The 21,431-nt window shown below is 45.1% G+C and overlaps 1 protein-coding gene across 2 annotated transcripts; it reads right to left on the bottom strand.

Moving 5' to 3' along the window:
* Positions 1-1,302: 1,302 nt before the first annotated feature.
* ELOA (elongin A) lies at positions 1,303-20,327 on the bottom strand. 2 transcript variants are annotated; one of them, XM_067533778.1, is made up of 11 exons: positions 20,178-20,327; positions 14,432-14,488; positions 13,176-13,294; positions 10,671-11,886; positions 10,010-10,124; positions 9,255-9,410; positions 8,482-8,579; positions 6,484-6,664; positions 5,812-5,923; positions 4,804-4,955; positions 1,303-3,403 (listed from the first exon to the last, which is right to left on the bottom strand). In XM_067533778.1, exons 1-11 carry the CDS (start codon positions 20,247-20,249, stop codon positions 3,342-3,344), a joined length of 2,340 nt encoding a protein of 779 aa, XP_067389879.1. In that variant the 5' UTR covers positions 20,250-20,327; the 3' UTR covers positions 1,303-3,341. The 2 variants fall into 2 exon arrangements, with proteins under 2 accessions (XP_067389879.1, XP_067389880.1); XM_067533779.1 differs by having other exon boundaries at positions 9,255-9,407.
* Positions 20,328-21,431: the final 1,104 nt, after the last annotated feature.

Below are 21,431 nucleotides of genomic sequence, written 5' to 3'. Positions count from 1 at the left end.
ATGTAAATAAGAGGTTGCAGGATCAGGTCCTTCAAGGGGAAGACATTTTCTTTTCTTAGCAGCCATAGGCAGACTCATGGTTCTTCTGTCCCTTCCACTCTTACACACCATTCCCACATGGAGCTGGAGAGATGATTTTCTTATACTGCTTTAAAGGTGTTTTTAACATCAACTATATGATCCTTGGTTCAGGCTGTGGCAGATGAGGAGAGGATCTGAAAACATTACTGACACCTACCTGGATTCTGTTGCGAGCCTGGAATTTCACACTTATTTGCCAAAGCTTTCCAGTTTCTATCTATCTCTAGCCTCTAGAAAACAGGGACTTTTGAGAATGAAATGTAACAGGAAATGGGCTTGTCAGATTAAAAAGCAAGCTTCAGCTCATCAGCAATACCAAGCAATCATACTTTCTAATTTGCGATTTTGTCATGTTCAGTTATTACTCAGAGCCAAAAAAAAAAAGACAGACACTGTCCAGTGTTTTGCTTTTATTGAGACATGATTTTCTTCTTTTCATATAACTTATCTAATTAAAATATTAATCTCCGTAGTTACCACAAAAAAGTAACATAGAAAATTGTATATACACGGTTGAGGACCAAAGTACAAATGCAAGCCAGCATAACTCTCTCTCCTGCTCATGTCATTCATCTCACCCAGCCAAAGCATTCGGGAAGTGGGGTTGGGTCCTGGTTGGGTCCTTTGAACATAGCATCGCACAGAAAATTGCACAAGTTTAACACATTGAACGCTGGAAGAGATTGGAAACTGAGCAAAGCAATTTTACTCTACCACTGACTTAATTTGTGTTTTACTAAAATAATTCTTCCCCCCTGCCGTCAGTAAAAGGCATTCAAATTCTTTCAGCCCAGGAGATTTAGTGTCTGACTGAAAAAAGAAAGAGCACCTTGCAGCAGGACAGGGATGAGTGTTGGTCTCATACGAAGAAGGGTCTGCTCCTCGTTGAGAAAGTAGATTAAAATATTATGGGGTTAGAGGCAACAATATTTTTATTGTATATTTTCCCCACAAATCCACCAATGTAGGCTAAAATACTGACAGACGGCAGTCTGCAATGAGAGAACTGGTTTTAATGGGATGATATATCCACTGCACAGCTAAAAGTAGTCAAACATGGATATCTAACTGTAATGCTAGGTAGCAATTTAAAGGTGCCCAAGAGAGTTCAGGATTTACCCAGGATTCTTTAAACACGGCTCCACCATGGTCCAGACAAAGATGCGTCTCCCCTTTCCCCCCACCTCAAGTAAAAAGCAGAAATAAATGGTAGCACAACAGTTGGCAGAAGATTATATATTGTTACCTAATTAAAATACAGCAAATTAAATACAGCAAAAGGCAAGAGCAAAAAAGCATTATTTTACAGCACAACACACACTGAAATGCTGCATGGTAACATCATTAAAGCATCTGGGACTTTAAAAAGTTTACGGCACATGAGATTCTGAGAAAACGCTTCCAAGATCTTCAAAATTAAAAATAAAAATTGGGGCTTCCATGATGTTCAAACGTCTAAACAGACAGAACGCAAAGTGTAGAGGGTTTTTTCCCCCCAAAGTCCTCTGTGGTATACACTTCGCAGCAAAGTTCCCTCAGGTCAGCACACACAGCCAAGTCCACTTGTTCAGGGCTTTCCAGTCAGGAAAATACAGTCATGCTGTGAAGCAGCAGCCAACACTGCCTCCTTTCCTACCAGGAGAGCAGAATGTCCTATGGAGTCAGAGACAACAGTTGCATTTAGGAGCAATTCAAATGGGTCTTAGACCTGGACAGTTTCCATTTCCAAATCCTGTTACAGAGCTGATCAAATAGGTTTGATCCATCAAGAGCAGGCCAGGTTCTTCATAGCACTACCAGATATAATCCAGTCCAACCTGTGCTAGCACTGCTCCAGGTAAACTTGCTTTCACCTCTGTCAAGACAGATTCAGTGCTTGTGCTGAACTGCCGGCCATAAGGATTTTATAACCTAGTGACTTCCTAGAACAGCGTCCCTCACCTTAAACTGTGCCAGAAACAGCTGCAATCACAGTGAGATTCTGCTCATTTAACTGAACTCACAGTCCCAACATCCTTACGCATGACCACCTTCGTGATGGAGTTTTGCTCCATAGTCCCTGTGTTACTTTTCAATCAACCTCAGAGGCTGCTCACTCAAAGGTAAAACCTCACCCCTCCCTTCCTGAGCTGGGATTTTTCTCAGACATCAGGTGCAATCACCATGTGTTTTGAACTCGAACTGTAGAGTTTGCACCAACATAAGACAAGATTCACTTTCCCCATAAAGTGGTTTTACTTTAAAAAAATTAAAAAAACCCAAAACACTAAAGCTTTTGCTTTTTCCAGCAATAATTTACAGGGAAAGGGTGGGATTAAAGTGCCAGCTTTTAGACTCAGAAAATCCTTTCCAATGCTTGGGAAACTAGATATAGCTGCTTCCTTCTGCTAAAAGAAATAAAACCAATTCCTTCATTGGTTTGGTTAAAATTGTTTTGGCTTCCAGAGTCCAAGACTAATCTAAAACCTGAAAGAGTGATTAAAATTTCCATTTCGGCACAGTGATATTTCTCCCAAAGAATTCTCATGTTTTTCCAACAAGCCGAAGGAGAAGAGAACAGCTGCAGGGAAAAAGGGTCCTCAACAGTTCTCAGCATCCTCATACAACAGTTTAAGCATCTGTACAAGGATGCCAGAGAGGCTGAGAGCTGGGATTCGTTAATATACACAAGTGGAGCGTGATGCCCCATGCCAGACCTAGCCTGCTGAAGGGCTGGTGAGCAGATTGGCCTCCAGCATTACCTGTCCCAAAGGTTCCAGCTGGGACTGGATGTAGTGGGCAAGAAATCAAGGAAAAGTCTCCCACTGTAACAGCGTCCACAAGGAGGGAAGAGGCTCCAGCTCAAGTCTTTGTGAAAGAGGCAAGGTCCTTTTACCAAGACTAGGGTGCAGGGGGTGACAAATAATATGTGGGGGAAATATTAAAACCATGTTGTCAATTTATTAAGAGGTTAAATAGCAACATCAGTCTCTGGACCTTCCCTTCTCAGCAGATACCAAGACTTCACATTTTCTGATGGTTCTGTAATTCTGAACATGGTACTTTTGATAGAAATTGGGGGCAGGGCAGAAGAAGAAGAGAAAGGGAGTGGAAGGCTGGCTTGGAGAATACTGTGCTGTCATTGTTGGGCAGGTTTTTAAGCCTCTCACAGCTGCTGCAGCCTCTATGGAGCACATGGAGGAAAGGATTTGGAGCTCCTTGGGTGCCTTCCTTCCCCTCCCTCTTCAATGCCACTCCCCCAGAAGGGAGGAATTCCCATCTTATCTTCGAGAGAACCTGTTTTTGAATGCTTTGATAGTCTTCGCCATCATGGGTGCAATTTCTGAAAGAAAGGAAAAAATAGAACTAAAAGTAGTGAGACAAAGAATCGCAAGAACAGAGAACTGGTTATCTTGTTTCAGCCCTCATGATCCTAATGGCAACCAAGCAGCATAAGCCAACATGATCTTAGTCAACATATTGGAAGCTACATGGAGAAGACCTGTTGGGATCTTTTATGTCAGTCCCAGACCAGTACAGAATTGTTCCCTACCGTATGTGCCCCAGTGGTTTATCCAATCTAGTTTTAAATGATTCAAGCAATGGGGTTTTCATCGCCTCCTGAGAGGCTATGCCATAGTCTGACCATCATTGGGAAAAGCAGGGAATCAACGTGGTGGTGAAGAGATTGAACTCACTAAGAGCCATACAGTCCAAGGTTCACTCCTCCTCCCCCTATTAACTGCAGCAACACCAGCATCTTTTAGTCCTGCATTTAAAAGAAAGGCTGGCCAACATGCCAGAGGATTGGAGAAGAACAGCTTTACATTTTGGGGAGCATTCAAATCATGTGCCAAACTCATAATTTTTCCAAGAGCAGCAGACTTGTTACCTCTGACTGACCAAGAACCTCAGCCGGTCAACTAGGTCTTTCCACTGTTAACACTGCAAACCTCTGAAAGGCATTTACCCTCCTCATTTGTTGGCCATAAAGCTAGGGTGTCTATCATTGTGGTCTTTAAGCACCAAACGTACAACTTACAGCAGTGCTAGAAGTGGCCATGGGGCTCTTAGCTCTCTCTCTCACAGGCATCTTTTACCAGTTCTTTTCTCTCCCCCTCCTCTCCATGGTGAGCTACCCATGAGGGTGATGCAGTTATCAAGGGAAGATTAACAAAAGTGATGGGATTTGATTTTTTCAGCTGAACATACTCAGGGCTGAGTTCAGTCCATGACCACATTCCAACAAACCTCACTTAAATTTGTGACTAAATTCTAGCCTATTTTTGTTAATAGGTTTAGCGATGGCCCTTGCCACTGCTGAGTATTTCAGACACCCAAGATGCGAGAATAATTTCCTGTAAGACCCCTTTGAGACAGGTCAGTATTATCAGTTTTACAGACAGGGAAATTGAGGCACAGATAAATTACGTGATTTCCCCCAAGGTTGCCCAGCAAATGTGTGACACAAGTGGGTAATGAACACAAGTCTCTCTTCCCAATCCAGTGCCTCAACACAAGATCATTCCTTCCTCTCTAAACCTTTGCAGCAATATGAACCATTTGCCATCCTTCCCTTTAAGAAGAGGGTTGGAAAAAAAAAAACACCCAACCCTAGAGACATCCTCCTGCAAACCTCCCATTTCCACACACCAGTCAGTCAGTGGTTAAAGCACTGTCATATGCCCTTATTAAAGATAGCTAGAAATAACTAGTGCAGACACTGATGTCTGCATAACTCACTCTTCACTGGTGGTTTCCTAGGGTCATAGCCGGAGGTGGTACTGCCTGGGGATGGGCCAGAATGGGCACTGCTAGTGCTGGGCCCATCATAGGACTGCTCTTCATCAGCTTGGGCATAACTTCTACCAGGTGTGAAGAGGACTGGTTTTATCCTGCAATTAAGAGAAACATGTAGGGGATACAAAAAGCTCCAATGCAGGAATTGATTCATTTCCGTGCCAAACACACGTGGGTAGGTGTGGAGTTGATACTCTCTGCTCTATCCCAACCATGCAACTTACTGCACATCTGAGGTGGATCTCCACCCCTGCTGAGTCGTGCCCAGCAACACAACTGAATTGCACTTATTTCATTGCAAACAATTCATCTTCAGTGTCCAATGAACTGGATCCTATTAGCCCCATTTCATAGATTAGGAAAGAGGCGTATAGATTAAGTGACTTGCCCAAAGCTATGGTGTCAGCTAGTATAAAAGCCAAGATTAAAAGTAGCTCCTAGTTCAGTGCTTGAACATTAGACCAAGCCACTCTCAGCATTGTTACAGCATTCCTACAAGTTCAATGGCTGCCAAATATTGCTCCACAGATAGAAGGGGACCTGAGAAGCTTTTTACCAGCCCAGACCTGTGCTGTGGGCTCCAAGTTTCTCCTGCCAGAATTGATGGCCTAAGTTATCCTGAAGCAAAGAGAGACTGGGGAAGCTTGACTTCAGGGCTCTGCAGATGAGACAGAGGCTTGTCTATTGTTCTTAGACTGATACACATGCCATCTATTACTACTGACTGGCAAATCTTAACGGCTGGAAAATTAGACCTTTCCTTCTCCTACAGTCTAGTGAGAAGGACCTGATGGAAGGGGGAATCTCCTTTCCTTTGTTCCCCTTCCCCCAAGCCTCCATAAGATGGGAGGGATTCTTTGTGCTCAAGGGACAACCTCCCGGGTTTTCCCCACTGCCCAGCCCTCTGAGGAAAGGCCCTGAATGCGCAGGCAGAGGAGGTTTAAGACTTACTTGATCTTCTCTGGTACAGCAGCTCCTCCAGTTCCAAACTTCTCCTGTCTCCTCCGCACATCCCGAGGAGGCTTCGCTACCGAATTGACGAATGCCATCTTGGCCACTCTGCCTGCACAGGGAAGAGAAAACACACACCCCTTAGATCCAGCCAAAGGTGGGTCCTCTGAACTCACCGTCACAAAGCACCAAGGCCATCCCCACCCTCCCTTTCACTCCATTACATGGGGCAAAGTCCCCTCCCTGACCCTGTACCCCTCTGCTAGTGAGCTTCTGCTTAGGAGAGGCCAGACTGACAGACCTGTGGAGAGAGAATTTCAGAACAGATATAGCCATCGCCCTGGAGTCCCCCGTCGGTTTCCTTCAATCCCAACCTGGGGGAAACTAGCCCTAAGAATGACACAGGAGTTCAATCTCCATGGCCTCTGATGTCCCTGCAGAGAGGGACAGTCGGCTGTTTTGCTATGGGAACAAATCTAGGAACTGAATTGAGGCCTGCAAAGTCACTGAACTGAGCCCAGCATGCAGACAGCAGTGATTTGGGACAACTCCTAGCCAGAGCTGAACCAGACATCCCTTTCTTCTCACTCCAACATGACGAATCACACCCCACCCCGTTCACTGGTCCCTCTCCCTTCTGCTCGCCCCCAGATCACCCAGCCCCTGCTTTACCTTTGGGTTTGTTGGCATGAGCCGAGCGGATGTCCTGCGTTAACCTGTACAGCCGCTGTTCTCGGGCATGGTGGACTCGAAGGTACATCTCCCTCCAGGACTCGAACTCTTCTGGCTTCTCCTTCTTGAAGTCCCGGACGCAGTGATTGTGCCACAGCTGATCTGTGTCCTCGATTAAAACCTGGAGACAGATCCATAAATTACCTCAGACACAGTTTTCCAGGATCTCTCCAGAGATCACAGGCTCAGACTTTTAGCCCACAAGCTACCTAGTGGCCGTCCTCCCTTCACATACCCCTATTGCTATTAAGGAGTTCACAAGTCTAGCATGTCCCTTCTACATGAACCAAGCAGTGAGGATATGACTCTTCTCAAGAGGTTCAGCTAGGTTCCCTATCACACTCAAATCATCCTAGCTTACAAGGCTAGACTGTGTTGCCCTCCCTGGACTCTCCTCCAATATCAGACTGCAGGGACCTTAGGCAAAGGGCAGAATTTCACTGCAGCCTCAGTACCTGTTCTCTCACTATAGGGTAGTTCCCTATTTCACATCACCACAGCAAGGGACCAGAGCATTAGCCCAAAGGTGCTGTGTCAAAACCCTGTTGCCTTCCGATAAGCAGAGCTGGAAACTTGGCCACTGCAAAGACACCTCTCAAATGAAAGAGCATCTGCTTTAATCCACAGACCCCTATACCTAGCTGGATTCAGAATCAATGTGATTAGCTTATGAGGTGCTCTAGGGCAGATCCCATACTGTTCTTTACAGAGGGCATACATTATCTCTCTTGCGTGCAGGAAATCAGTGTACTGCAAGGCAGCAGGTAGTTAATGTATTTTCTTCTTGTGTTATCTTTGTGGGCAGGGGAAAGAGAAGGAAGTGGTGGCACGTTTCTTTCCTCTGAATCCCACATAGACTTACACCGTAGAGGCTCTCTTAGAGGGACAGTGGGTACCTGTTACATGCTAGTATGAGCAGAAAGCCATCCATCTCCAAGCCTCAACTACCTGTGCTGCAGTTAGTCGCCCTGTACTAACAGATATGGCAAGCAACATGCACCACACCCTAGAAGCAGTTCAGCACCAAATTTCCCTTCCGAGACTAACATAACCAGAGTAAAGAAGAAGGCAGCACCTCAGTACTACTTAGAAGGAAGCCAGGCACACAAAAACCCATGACCAGGCTGGGGTTGCTGCTGGAAGACACCTGGAACACCAGCGGAGAGTCCAGGCTGGGAGCCGCTGGTCTTTTCTTTCAGTTTCATTGGGCCTAATACTATGAATAGTGGCTTGCAGCAGTGTACAGCAACAATTAAGGTTTTCCACAGACAATCCCCTGCCAAAGCCCTGCGGGACAGCCAGCCGCATTTAGTTCAAAACCAGGACATTTCCAGGCACTTTTCCTATAGGAAAAGCAGAACGGCAAGAGACTCCAGCTGGCATCCTGGACCTCTTTCTGTTCGTGCAGCTGCACATTGCATTGTATTCACATGCAGCTCTGGGGAGCCAGCCACATGCTCCTAGCACAGTGAGGGTGAGCACCATGATGGGAGATCCACACAGGTGGCCTGGCAAAGCACTGCCACTGAGGGAAAACTGGTTTCAGGGCCAATTCCAGAGAGACTGGAAGCCGAGGGAGCACGAAGCAGATGGAGATTTTGAGAGAGATAGAAGATGGCTGGTGAGCCCCAGCAGCCTGGGACCCAAGCAAGGCTGATTTTTACAGTAATCCCTGCCAGAAGCTCCTCATCTGTGGCGTGGGGTAACCTGGAAAACTGGCTGCTGGGGGGGAAGGAAGGCTCAGTGGCAGGGGATAAACTGTGGCCACAATGAAGAGTTGAGGGATTTCTTAACGATCTCTCCCAAAACCTTTCAGCCATGATTCAAGTCTTCTCGTGAACAGTCATTTCCACCCAGTGAGGGCAGAACGCTACCCATGCATGGAAGTACCAACATCCCCACCTGCCCAGCTCCTGCCTCTGAGCTGGAGACACCTACGTGGTTACATTCCTCAATGCGATACAGCTGATCAGGGGTGCATCTCTCCAATACTGGCTCCAACACCGAAAAAGGAACTCCACCCACTTCATAGATTGCTACAGGAGAGAGAGAGAGAGAGAGAGAGAGAGACCAACAATGTTTATCTGACTCCTTTCATCCTGAGGGACAAAGTGTTTAACAGAGCTTACTGACGGGTCATTGCGGCCACCACAGACATGCAGAAGATCATGGCCGCTGCTAACCAGCTCACAGCAATATGAGGCAGCAGTTTAAAACAGGAAGAGAGGGAAAGGGGAATATACTGGATCCATCAGCTGCAGAGAGAATTTATGGGCAGCAGAATTTGATCAAATCATTGGGCCCAACACCTCTATTTCTGCACAAAAGAGTGGTGCGGTAATCTAACTACATATGGTCAGATTCGTCAGATCCCTCGTTAGCACCTCAATTCTATGCCTTATTTTCAACAGCACAGTCTCCAAAGTATGCTGGGACATTGAGTCAGTACTGACAGAGAGGAAGAACACCCTCTACCAATTCCTGCACTGGCCTAGCCCATTCCTAGCCCAAGTGACAATGGCTGTAGTTAAAGTGTACAAAGTCAGGTGCTGCCTGGAGATCTAAATGCAAGTTAACAACTCACTGCACTGCATGCCACCAGTGAGTGGCAATCTACTGCTGTTCAGAATGAGGTCAGCAGACGCACAGAACTGATCATCCACTGTCAGTGCGAGGATACGCTTTTAAAGCGAAACAGGAGTGATACTCACAGTCAATATTGTTGTTGAGGACTCTGATGCACTGCTCATACAGAGACATCATCTTCGGGAGGTAGGCAGATTTAGAGCCTGAATACACCTGCATCTTGGAATTCAGCCTGCGTCCTGTAAAGCCAGCCTCCCCCTCCTCAATGGGCGAGGACACTGCTGTGATCACACGACAGATGGGGAAAAAGAAAAAAAAAAGAAAAACAGCATCACGGTTTCACCTGAGCACTAAGAGCATCTTGATGAATTCAGAGCAAGTCCTGAGCAATTATTGAGACTGATCAAGGTTAATACACCAAGCTCAGAGGCACATTAGAGGTTGACTGAACTAGGCTACTCATATGATTGCAAGCCCTTTGTTTGTGCCTGAATTGAGTCATGCACCAAAGGATGGATAATCAATGCTCATGCTTCAGAATAAGCCCACTGCTACGTTGTCAGGAAGGACTCTCCCATCCCTCCCAAAGAATACGAAGGGGGGAGAAGGGGAATCACCTTCTGCTGAAAGATCAGGTATTGGCCCCTGCCAGGCAGAACAGTGGCCCCCTAAGTATATAAGGCATTCAGTCCTCTGAGAATTGCACTAGTACTGAGGTTGGATAGAGAGAGGTCACACACAGTTCATTTCTAAGGACATACTGGATTCTGAACATTGAGGTTAATAATACCAATATCTGCCTCCTCCCCTTCCCCCAAAAAAACAGCCAAGGACTCTTCCTATTGCAAAGATTCTGCCCCATCCTCTGACCAGCACATACTTTTCCTCTTTGTCTGGGAGAAGGTAATCGACTCAAGAGAGGGAAGTGGGCGATAATTGGCCTGAATTGCAGGCAAAGGGATATCTGGTAACGTTGGCATCACATCAATGGAGATCTGGAGGGAGAGAAAGCATAAAACTGAACTGAGATAAAAAAAAGATTACATCCCAACTGCTTCTGCGCATGTTTTCATTTAAAACATTTTAAGAACCCATATGGTGATGATCAGTCTACACCAGGGGATAGCCTCAGATAGATTTCAATCCTGTCCACCGGACAAGCCCAAGGCAATTTCAGCACACAACATCCCCGCATTTACTGACGTGAGAGTCACTCGTGCCATTATAAGTTACAGAGTACTGCGCTCAATGACACTAGTAAGAAGCCAAGGACAGGATGGATAACCTCACCCAGCAGAAATGGCACTCAGAAGGTGGCCTTATAGAATGTGGTCTATGGAGTACCTGATGGGATATCCCTATGTATCTGGTTTCACAGCCCAACAGAACACCAGCCCTATACTAAATTCAGTATCTGATATGGCAAAAAGGGCATGAATTAATCCCAGGCCCCTGCCAAATAGGGCAGAGGATACTGGATATGAAAAGTGGCTCTTACCAATGCCATGGTTTGTTCATATTCAGTCTCTCTGAGATCTTACCTTTTTTGGTTTGGATGTCCCGGATTGCTTCTTCTCTGCCCTTTTCTCACTTGTCTGCTTGTGACTTGGGTTCTTTTGACTTGAGTCTGAGCTCTTAGCATTGGCTTTAGACCCATTTTGTTTGCCATGCCCTCTCTCTCTCTGAGGGGCTGGAGCACGTGGTTTGACCACTTTTTTCTTCTTTTTCTGGGGCTGGTCATAGCTGAGGTATGACTCAAAGGACATTTTGGGCGGCTCATATTCATCCTCCACTTCCACCTCCCCAAAACTTGGTGAGAAACCCATGGATTTTTTGTCTGAGTCAGAGGCCTTGGTTTTGCCCTCAGTAGTCTTTAAGCTGCTAGAAAGCCCCTTCTCTTTGCTCCTGTTTGAGGAGTTACCCTCTGACTTCCGTTTCTCCCGATCCACATTGGGTGTCTCCAGGCTTAGCCTGGACTTTTCCAATTTGGCTTTCTCAGAGTTCCGGTGTTTTTGCTTCTTAATATGGTTGTCCAGAGTCTCCTCCAAGTGAGGTTGTGACTTTTCCTTCCTGGAGCCACCACTTTCTCTGTTCTTCTCTCTCTTGGTGCTGTCTGAAGTCCTCAGCTTCTCCTTGCTGCCACCTGCTGAGGGAGCCTCTCGGACCTGCTCCTTGAAAGAGGACTTGTGCAGTCTTTCTGGGCTAAAGGCAGAGGTCCTCTCCTCTCCCTTGGTGTCCAATCGCTGCTTCTCCTTGTGAGAGGACTTGTGCTCTTTGCTCCGATTCAGGTTTCCTTTGTCTTGTGATTCGCTCGGATTCCTCTCATGGCTTCCCACCAGCTTGTCCTGAAAGCTGTGGCCTTTATTAGCTTTCCTATGAAACACTGTCTGCTCCATCTCTTGTTCCTCAGAGACAGAGTCATCCATGTACAGTTCCTGAGGGCTCTCCCTCAGTTCAGGTGACAAAGCATGTCCATAGTCCGAGTACTCCTGATCGGAGGAGTGCAATGGGGAAGCTCTACCCCAGCCCTTGTCCTCCTGGCTGCCATAGCTGATGGCCTGATGGGCTCTCTCAGGCTCCGAATACCTTTTGGCCTTCTTCTCTCTGTAGTTTGGCTCACATGACTGGCTGCAGGAAGGCTGGAATGCTTTCGAGTAGTCCTGCTCGGCTTCCTCATCCTCTTTTGGGGAAGGCTCTCGCTGCCGTTTCCTAGAACTGCTTTTCTCATAGTCGCGTTCTTCTGAATCAAGGTTATTTCTAAGAGAGACAAAAACAAACCATTAGTTAGACAAAACTCATTAACAAGACTAAAAGGAGCTACTTCCTGAGGACAGTATGCATGGAACCAGGTACACAGAAGAATAAGAGTGTCTGGAGGTTGTAAAAATATTGATGATTCTTTCCTGCTCAATGTTTTAGTGGTAGTGTCTCCAGTACAGAAATCTTCAACCCCTAATTTACCAGGACTGAAGATTTCCCAGCAATCTGGGAGAGTGCAAAGCAGCTACCTCAAAGACAGAGGAGGAACGCATGGGGCCATACTGGGATATAGTCTCCTAATTACACACACTAGGATGCAGAGCTGCAGCAACCATTACAATCCAATCTCTAGTACCATGGAGCCACGAGTCAGAACACAGAAGAGGTCGATTCAATCATCCAATCCTTCTACTTGGAGCCACAGCACTGGTCCTACAGCACAGTGCTAAAGGGTTGAGTTTTTGTAATAGCTATTTTCACTGGCTCTCGGAAAGAGGATTTCACTCCATTTGTCTCTACAGCTTCCCCTCCAGTTTTACAACATTAGGGAAGTGAGGTGGAGGGTTTGTCCCCTGCTTTTGTGAAGACATTTTTGAAGTGTCTAGTGTCACTCTCTGTCACACTACTGTTGTCTGAAAGACAAACTTTACTCTGACCTGAAACTGCAGGAGTCAGCAACTCTTGGCCACCATAGGCAGGAGACTTACCTCACAAATGAGGCAAGCACCTTATGCAGAGTTATCACTTTTTAGGGTGACCATACATTCCATTTTGGCCAGGACAGTCCCTTTTTTAAGTCCTGTCCTGGCTGTCCCGACTTTTTTGACAAAAGTGGGCATTTGTCCTTACCAACTTGATCAGTTAGCAACAGCAAATGGGACAAATGCCCATTAAAATGGGGGTGGAGAGGAACATGCATGGGGAGGGAGTAGCGATGCCAGCCCAGTGCAGTGGGGGAGGCAGGGCTCAGATGGGGGGGCAAACAGGACTCAGGCGGGCAACGACACCAGTCCCGCATGGAGCAGGTGGCTGCTTGCCCAAGCACTGCCTGCCCTCGTGGGGAGGAGGGGGTAGGGCTTGGGTGAATGGCTTGGGCCAGCCCCGTGCAGGAAGGGGGTAGAGGTGAGGGCTTGGGACCCTTTGGGAAATATAGTCACCCTATCCCTTTTGTGTTATGAGTATTTTGGAGACTCGCCTTAATTCCAGGGCCACAGAAATCTAGCATCTCCCCTACTAGAAGATTTAACGCAGCTTATCCAGCGAGACAAACGGACAGGCTAGCTTACCGCTCTACTTCTTGAGGGACTGGCACCAGCTTCTTCCATCTAGCTACTAAGTTCTTGGCAAAGTCTCCCACCAGCTCATGTTTCCGTAAGCCATTCACAGTCTTCCCAACACCAGTCTCCTGCAAGAAAGATGTGAAACACCAGCTTAGCTTTGCAAACCGTCAACCTGCTCGGCATTGACAAACCTGTTTTAGGATGACCAAAGTCAAACTACCAGATCCAGCTGGTTATCCAGAACCCTCTTCAAGTTAACACAGACTCAAGAAAGCTAGACTAAATTTAACTGTTTCAGTGCTGCCTAACATACCAGATACACAGGCAAAGTCCGCTCCTATTGCATCAAAAGCTTCCAATTTTGCAACAGAAAGTCAGTTGCCACGGCAAGAGTTCACACCAGGCTACGTTAGAGTTGCTATAAAACTCCTTTTACTAAAAGGATTTAAATAAAAAGATCTGGAATTCCATCAAGCTCTGATGATAGCAACAAACAAAATGTGAACTCAAATATTCTGTTTTTCAAGCAAATACCCTTACGAATATATGACGTAAACAGAATGGTTTCACTCAAATTTCTTCCAGGAGGTATTGGTGACTAAGAACACAGAACTGCAACTCTTGTCAATCATTCCAAAAATGCTGATGAAATTATCATGGTGCACCGGAGACATAGCCAAACAATTCAGTGTTTAGGGTAGCAGTTGTGCCAGACTTGTGCTCATTATTTTAGTAAGGAAAAAGAGATTCACATTCAGTTGATGGTGATGAATCAGAACTGAACCAATGTTCCATCACAGTGCTAGGTGGTCAGATAAGCCCCAGGAAAAAGGGTCACAACCACTTTCAGATATGTATAGATTTTTAAGGTCTTGAGGCCATTACGATAATCTAATCTGACCTTCCTGTAAAACAGGCCAATAGAAACCACCTAAGGATTCCAGCATCAAGCCCAATAATTTGTGGCTGAACTAGATCTGTTTTAGAAAGAGATCCAGTCTTGATTTAATGACTCCATGTGATGGAGCATTTATCACATTCCTTGGTAACCCATTGAAATGATAGATCACTTTTAATAATGTATACCTTATTTGCAATCTGATGCTGATTTCAGCTTCACTTGTCATTAGAGGCCCCATGGCATTTTCCACAAGAACTGAGTGTTAATCCCAATGTCCTGGTCAAATTAAAATTTAGGGACACATTTTGTTTTCTGTTCCATGAAAGGCACCATAAAAATATAAGATTGTTATAATTCTTACCACCAGGATGTCAACTGTGATAGGCAACTCAGAAAGTCTCTTCAGGCTTTTCAGCAGCTGCAGAGACAAGGAAAGAGTTTAGACAGATCATATTAACCACATACTGAGATTAGAAAGGAAGAAAATTCTGCATTGCATGACAGCTTGTTAGAGATGTCTAAGCAGCAAACTGCTTTCTACTCATATCCACAAACAGCTGTTATCTGACTCTAGATCAAGCTACTAAGAAGGTGAACATTTGAAGGACTGACTGCAAAGAAATATAACGTTTTGCTGCAGAAAGAGAAGGGAAATCTGCAAAGTAACAGTATTGTGGATGCATCAAAGGGTAATAATTTGCACTGCTGTCATTTGAGAATCTCAAAGCACAATGAAGCTTAATGCTTATAACACTTCCGTGAAGTATTGTCTCCATTTTACAGATGGAGAACGGAGGGACAGATTCATTATTTAGAGTCACACAGCAAGTTTGTAAAAGGTCTAGGTATCAAAGCCAAGCCCTGCATTTTCAGAAGTATCTAGTGAGTTTTGGTGCCCACCTTGAGGTCTCTTAAAGGGCACTTTCTGAAAATCATGCCTGAGCACCCACCCTCCGAGATCAGGCCCCCTTCAAAATCTCAAGCTCAGCATCTAAAATTGAGGCACTTTCATGTCACCTATACACCCCCAGCATAGCTCAGAGCTCCGCTGTGCAGTGTGCTGTACAAACACAAAAGACGATGATGTCCATGACCCAGAAGCACTTACACCCAAAAATTAACATTGGTTTTAAAGGTAATTAGACATTCTAACCTCAGCCATTAGATGTATCCTTCCAGTACTAGATTATAGAAGTTATACATTGATCATTGAATCAAATGTGTTTTGACATACATTTGAAAGATGCTTTGACTTTACAAAAAACGTGTCCCTTAGCACAAGGAAGGCAGGAGTTCATCTATCCTAAAGAGTTAATGGGATGTCTTCTGCTCATCCCAGAGTGCTAATCACCACTTCTCCATGTTTCATTTAAGGTTTAGTTACCATGGCTGAAGATTAGTTTAAATACTTCGACACCAACAGAAAAACTAACAGTGGCTTTTTAGCACCGTTGTACCAAAATACTGAAGGAAACACTGAATTATCCAACATATGCTCCAACAATAATTAACTGATTCTTAAATTCACCCTTCCTGCAACCCCACCCAGCACATACATCCAAGTGAAGGAACCCTATCAGACCATGAGGTCAGGAACCTGGATATCAGGCATTGGGGTGGAAGCTATATCTCCATTTTTGACTGATTAGTCTCCTTGACCTAAATCCTCCTATTATCTGCTCTCCCAAGATATGGGCAAGAAAGATGTCCTGAACTCCTTTCAGATTGTTAAAGTTGCTGTGAATTAGGTAGCAGGTGCTTCTATTGAGTAACAACATTCCTTCTTCCTTCATCCCAGCTGTTACCATGGCACTCCACAACACAGATAGTTTGGGGAAACAAGAGGCTATTGAGCCCTAGTCTATGGCTATGCCACATGAGGATCAAAAATGGGCACCAATGCAGCAATTCAAGTTTGCATCTCACACTTGATGGCCTAGAAACAAGTGCTACCTAAGTGCAACCAAGAACAGTAACCAGCCCTCTTGTAGAGAAAGGCAATGTAACAAAATACTCTTCTCTGTAACTAGATGGAGTGATTAGACAATATTTTTAAAAGGGTCCCCAATAAATCAGATAGAAAACTGCCATCTTGACAGTTTGAGTACAACACGGGGAATACAGATCCCATTGGAATGAGCTCTGCATTACTTAAAGTCTGCATCAGCGGGCTCCTGATGAGAAGTGCCTGTACAATGGCAGTATCAATTAAGACACCAATCAGTCAATTGCTTGGACATTTAGGATTGTTCCCCATTGTACATTTCCTAGGGGTTTGTCCCGTCTAATTTCAAATATCTCAGGTGATGGAATATCCACCACTTCCCTGGGAGACTATTCAGATGCCTAAAAGATCCTAATATTAGGAAGTTTTTCCTTTATATTTACTTCAATTTCTTTTTAATTTCATCCTAGTTGTGTTCTAATTATACTTCCTTGTAGCATCCTAAGTAATTCCTCTCACTCCTTGGTTATTTGTAGCTTTTAGGGCCCTGTCTTGATGAGCAAGAAGGGTGCATTTTTCAGTCAAGTTAGCTTAACATGCTTGGAAAAACGCGTGTTAAAAGTTGAGATCTTTTCAATCATGCTAAGCTAACCGAAATCGATATAAACAATCAAATCACATTCCTCTTTGTCCATCAAGGCATGGCCTAGCTATCATTTCACCAAGCTTTCAGTGTGTGCATATATACAGATACATATTACATGCTGTTGTCATAATCTGTAATTCAGCAGGTTTTCCATCTGAGTTGCAAACTTTTAAATGAATACTGTTAGACACAAGGTTTTTTGTGTTTTTTTTAAAGTTACCTGTCCCCAACAGCACCTTAGAGTATGTCCACACTATGAAAACTCTAATGACATGGCTCAATAGTGTAGACACAGTCCACACCAACAGAAAGGGTTTATTTGTCAGTATATGAACACCACTTCCTTGAAGTTAGCTCTGTCGACGGAAACCTCCTTTCATGACACAGCAGCATCTACACTGGGGCTTATGTCAGCACAGCTATCATGGTTAGGGGTGTGGGTTTTCCCCCCCACTGCACAGCCCTGACCAATGTAGCTATGCCAATATAACTTTTCAGTGGAGATCAAGCCTCAGATTATTACAGAGAATCATTTTAGCAGTTTAAATCACTATATAAACTTATATATTTATATCACTATATAAACTTATATATTTGCTTATTTAGACAGTCTAAGGAGAATGAATCACAAACAATTTCAGTCTTGTGTCTAGACTGCAAGACCTTTGGAAAAGGGAGACTATTCAGGTGGTGTGTTTTTATAAACACATTTGTGGCCTTTAGGTACCACAAAACGAAGAGTTTCACTTCCCAAGTCTCATGCCCTAGCACAAGGCTGCTGTTGAAAACATTGGTGGAGAATGTTTAAAGAAAGCTTTGGATTTTTTGCTTAAAATAATTGAACCTAATCTAACTGGTACCCATCTATTAAATAGTATTGTGAAGCACCAAATTGTTTATTTTAATTGAACTGCTCGTTTTTCTTTTTCTTTTTTTTTTAAATAACCAGACCATTGCAATGCTAACAGTGCATGTTTATTTCAGATTATTGCAGCATAGCTTGGTATCATTCTCTTCACCAGCATTTTATGTTGCTTGTATGTTCCCTCTCTCCTTTAAGCAGAGAACAAGCAGTTCTGAAGTGACACAAAATACACACTACAGCTCCAGTGTAACTGTTTAAGTTTGCACCCCTTCCACTGGAAAACATGATCATTTCCAACCCATGACAACAGCATCCAAAGCCTCACTCAGAGCACTCTAAGCCAGCAGTCTGTTTTCCAAACAAAATAATATTAATACTTCGAACTTTTCAGCAGTAGAACTCAGAGCACTTTACAAAAATGGGTAAACATTGTTATTCCCATACCATAGATAAGCTGGGCCACCAGCCAGTAACCAGATGTTTCAGAGGAAGGTCCAAGAAACATTGAACTGGACAACTAAATCTGTTTTCCCATTTGTAAAATAGAGATAATACTCTCAGAAAGGTGTTTTGAGGATTAATGTTACTGATTAATGCACCTTGAAACTATGAGTGTTATGAAAAGTGTATATAGCATGTTAACTCCAGACAGAAATAACACAAAAAAACTCCATGAAACTAATTTTCTAACTGATGCATATGCACAAAGAGATTTAACCTATACAGACCATGAGTAATGTCTTGTAGTGCCAAAATGAGTGGTCACTCACAGTAGATTAGGTAGATGTCATAATATAAACCTCGCTCTCCTTTCTTACATGCTTTGATGAGCAGATAAATAGTTAAAACTTCAAGTGTCAATATCAGTTATCCTTGAGCATCTGAATTAGCACTCTGAGATGAATGGGACAATTCATATCTCTCAGAGTGAAGGCTGTTTTACACAGTTTCTTGCACTAATTGGTTTAAAAAAGATTTAATTCTATTAGTGAAAAAATCTGTGTGTAGACCAGCACTTACTGGCTCAGGTTTTGCTGATGCAGAAAACATAAGAACATGAACCAAGCACATGCATTTCCATAATAACAGAGACAGATACTACCTCACCTCCTCCCTACTTCCAATGAAAGCCTGGATTCTAGAGAACAAGGTGATGGCATAAGAGAGGTGTCAGTACACCATACTGATTCAGCCAGAGCCCTGAATTTACAAATGGAGAAGAGGCAGAGAAGTCTTGTCTATAGAAGGGGAGTTACTGATTGTCAGCGATGGGTGTCAGCAATGGGTACAGCTAAATTGGTGCTAAACACAGTTTAACTGCAGGGAAAGATCAGAGCGAACAGAGTTCAGCATTGTCTCATCTCCAACCATTGCTCACATCAGATGTCTACAATATAATTTTCCTAGTGGAGACAAAGCTAGACAGACTAAACAACTTGCCTGAGGACAGAGAGAGAGTCCAAGTCGGAGCCAGAAGTAGAACTCAGGAGCTCTAAGCTTCCAGTTCACGCAACAACTCTCTAGAAAGCAGAGCCTACCGTGGCCTAAATGAAACTGCTTTAAACTCCTCTCAGCAGCATTGACCTGACAGCCAAAACTTTGGTTTACAGTTGCCTTTCACTATGATCACACCCAGATTACATTAGGAATTATGAAGTTTCCACCATAACTCCCAGCATCATTGGGGAAGGGACCAGTTGTACCTTCAAGAAACAAGTTCCCTATGTTATTTATTTCACTAACTGCAATCCATATCTAGGATGTAAAAAATAACCACACATAGAATAACCCTTCCCAGAGGAACAGGCATCCCCCTTGAAGTCCAGACTGAAATCCTATTGAGTTTATTCCCAGTTTAAGAATCTTTTTGTAGGACAATATGTGGGGAGCACGGGTGACTCCAGAGCCTATTTATCTGGCTAGGGCCCAGATATAGACCCCCTTAAAAATACTGCAAGCATACTTAGGAGTCCTGCTGCAACTTCCACACTGCTTGGCACATACTGAACCACTCGTGAATTGCAGGCCACTGAAAGTGCCATCTCCAGCAGGACCTCCCAGACCCACCTCCTCTCCAACAGTTCCTCTTCCACGGCCCCCACTGAGTCCCCCTCTGCTAGAGCCTCTCCTGCCCCCATATATTCCCTGTAGTGCTCCCAGAATTCTCAGTCAGGGGTTGAGGCAGCCCCCTTCCCTAGACCCCTTCTCCCCAGCCTGTGGCCCAGGAAGGTGGACCTCCAGTGATCCCCCAGGGCCCTGGAACGGGGTCCCCCTCCCATGGACCCTTTTTCTACCCTCACAGCAACCCTTGGAGGCAAACTCAGAAACTGTCCCCCCCTCCCGGATACCTGACCCCATTTGCCCCCAGTAACCCTCGGACAGGCCCCCCAACCCGCCCTCCCCTGGATCCCTGAGCCCCCCATTACCCTCCGTGACCCGCAGAAGGGCCCCCCGAACCCGCCCTCCCCTGGATCCTCTGCCTCGCAGTGGCTCTCGGAGGGCCCCTCACTCCTCCGTGTTCGTCTCAGTTCGGGGGTGTCCGCCGGGGCCCCTGTCCTCCCCCCCCGACACCCGCCAGCGGGGGGCCCGGGCGCTCGCGGCCCCCCAGGCCGCCCCCCGCCCGCACTGCCCCTTCCTCACGGCGCCGTTACCTTCTTCGGTTCCGAACTGCCCGAGAGTCGCGACTGCAGCTTCCCCACAACTTCCAGCACCGACTCCGCCATTTTTACTGCTGGAGAGGCCTCCGTGACGGAAACGGCTTCACCGCCCACCGACAACACTGAGCTTCCCCGTCCCCCGTCGCCATCTTCGCTCCTGGCAGGAAGGAAACGGAAACCAAACGTCTGGTCAACAGCCAGCCGCCATCTTAGGTGCTGGCAGGAAGCTTCTGCGCCGAGAAGGGATCCGCCATTTTGGATACTGGCAATACCTTCTGCATTGACGGGACCCGCTGCCATTTTGGATACTGGCAAGAAGCTTCTGTGCTTAGTGGGCAACCGCCATCTTGGATGCTGGCAAGAGGCTTATCTACCACCATGGGCCACTGAGGAACCAGCAACATCTTTTCTATTGTTTTTGCAGGGTCTCCCTCTCAAACCCAACAGAGTTCACTAGGAACTAAAGACAGGTCCCATCCCCCCTTCCTAAACTGGGGCACCAGGAGGCCCATATCTGCACTGCTGCCTTGTGCCCCCTGTGCCAGGTCAGCACTGAGTTGCCATGGCACCAATACACAGTGGCGCCCCAGGGCCCCCTGCAAATTAATCCAGATAACGTATCCCTCCCCACAACATACACACCCAGTCTGGGGAGGGGTGGAGATCGTGTGTTTTGTGGCATGTCTCATAATGCCCCCGTGTCTCAGCAGGCCCAGGGAAACATGATCCACAGGCTTGGCACAATTCAATGGTTTTGATCATTTTGACAGATAGGATCAATGCTTCTTTGTATACTTTTTTTGTTTTGTTTTTAGATGTTTACCTATTTAAATTTTCACAGTTGTGGGATACTGGGGGGCAAAAGGGGAATCAGACAGTAATTATTTCCCAACAGTCAATGTTGAGATTCAATAAATTGAAACTATATAACTGTTAAAACACAGATTGTCAACACGACATGTCAAAATACACGAAGATACTGAACTCAAACTCCAATAAGCTCTCAAGCAGCATTTTTCTTATTTTGCCTCCCTGTATTATCATCAATGGAAATATTTTTTCACCAGTTTGTATGTGTATGGTGAAATTTACATTTACCAACATTAGGTTACGACAGAATCCGGGTTAAGAGTATGTATCAGTAACCTTGGGTAAAAATATTACAGTTGTAATTATTTCAAAATCAAGATTTAAAAAACAATGAAATTCAGAGTTAAAGTTACACTTACAAGAAATCTAAACATGTTA

The sequence above is a fragment of the Emydura macquarii genome, unplaced genomic scaffold (assembly GCF_026122565.2).
Source record: "Emydura macquarii macquarii isolate MOO-44397 ecotype Brisbane River unplaced genomic scaffold, CSIRO-AGI_Emac_v2 contig_3348, whole genome shotgun sequence".
In the NCBI taxonomy this organism is placed as follows: domain Eukaryota; kingdom Metazoa; phylum Chordata; order Testudines; family Chelidae; genus Emydura; species Emydura macquarii.
Note: the sequence above shows the minus strand (reverse complement) of the source record. Positions and strands in the feature narration are given on the sequence as shown.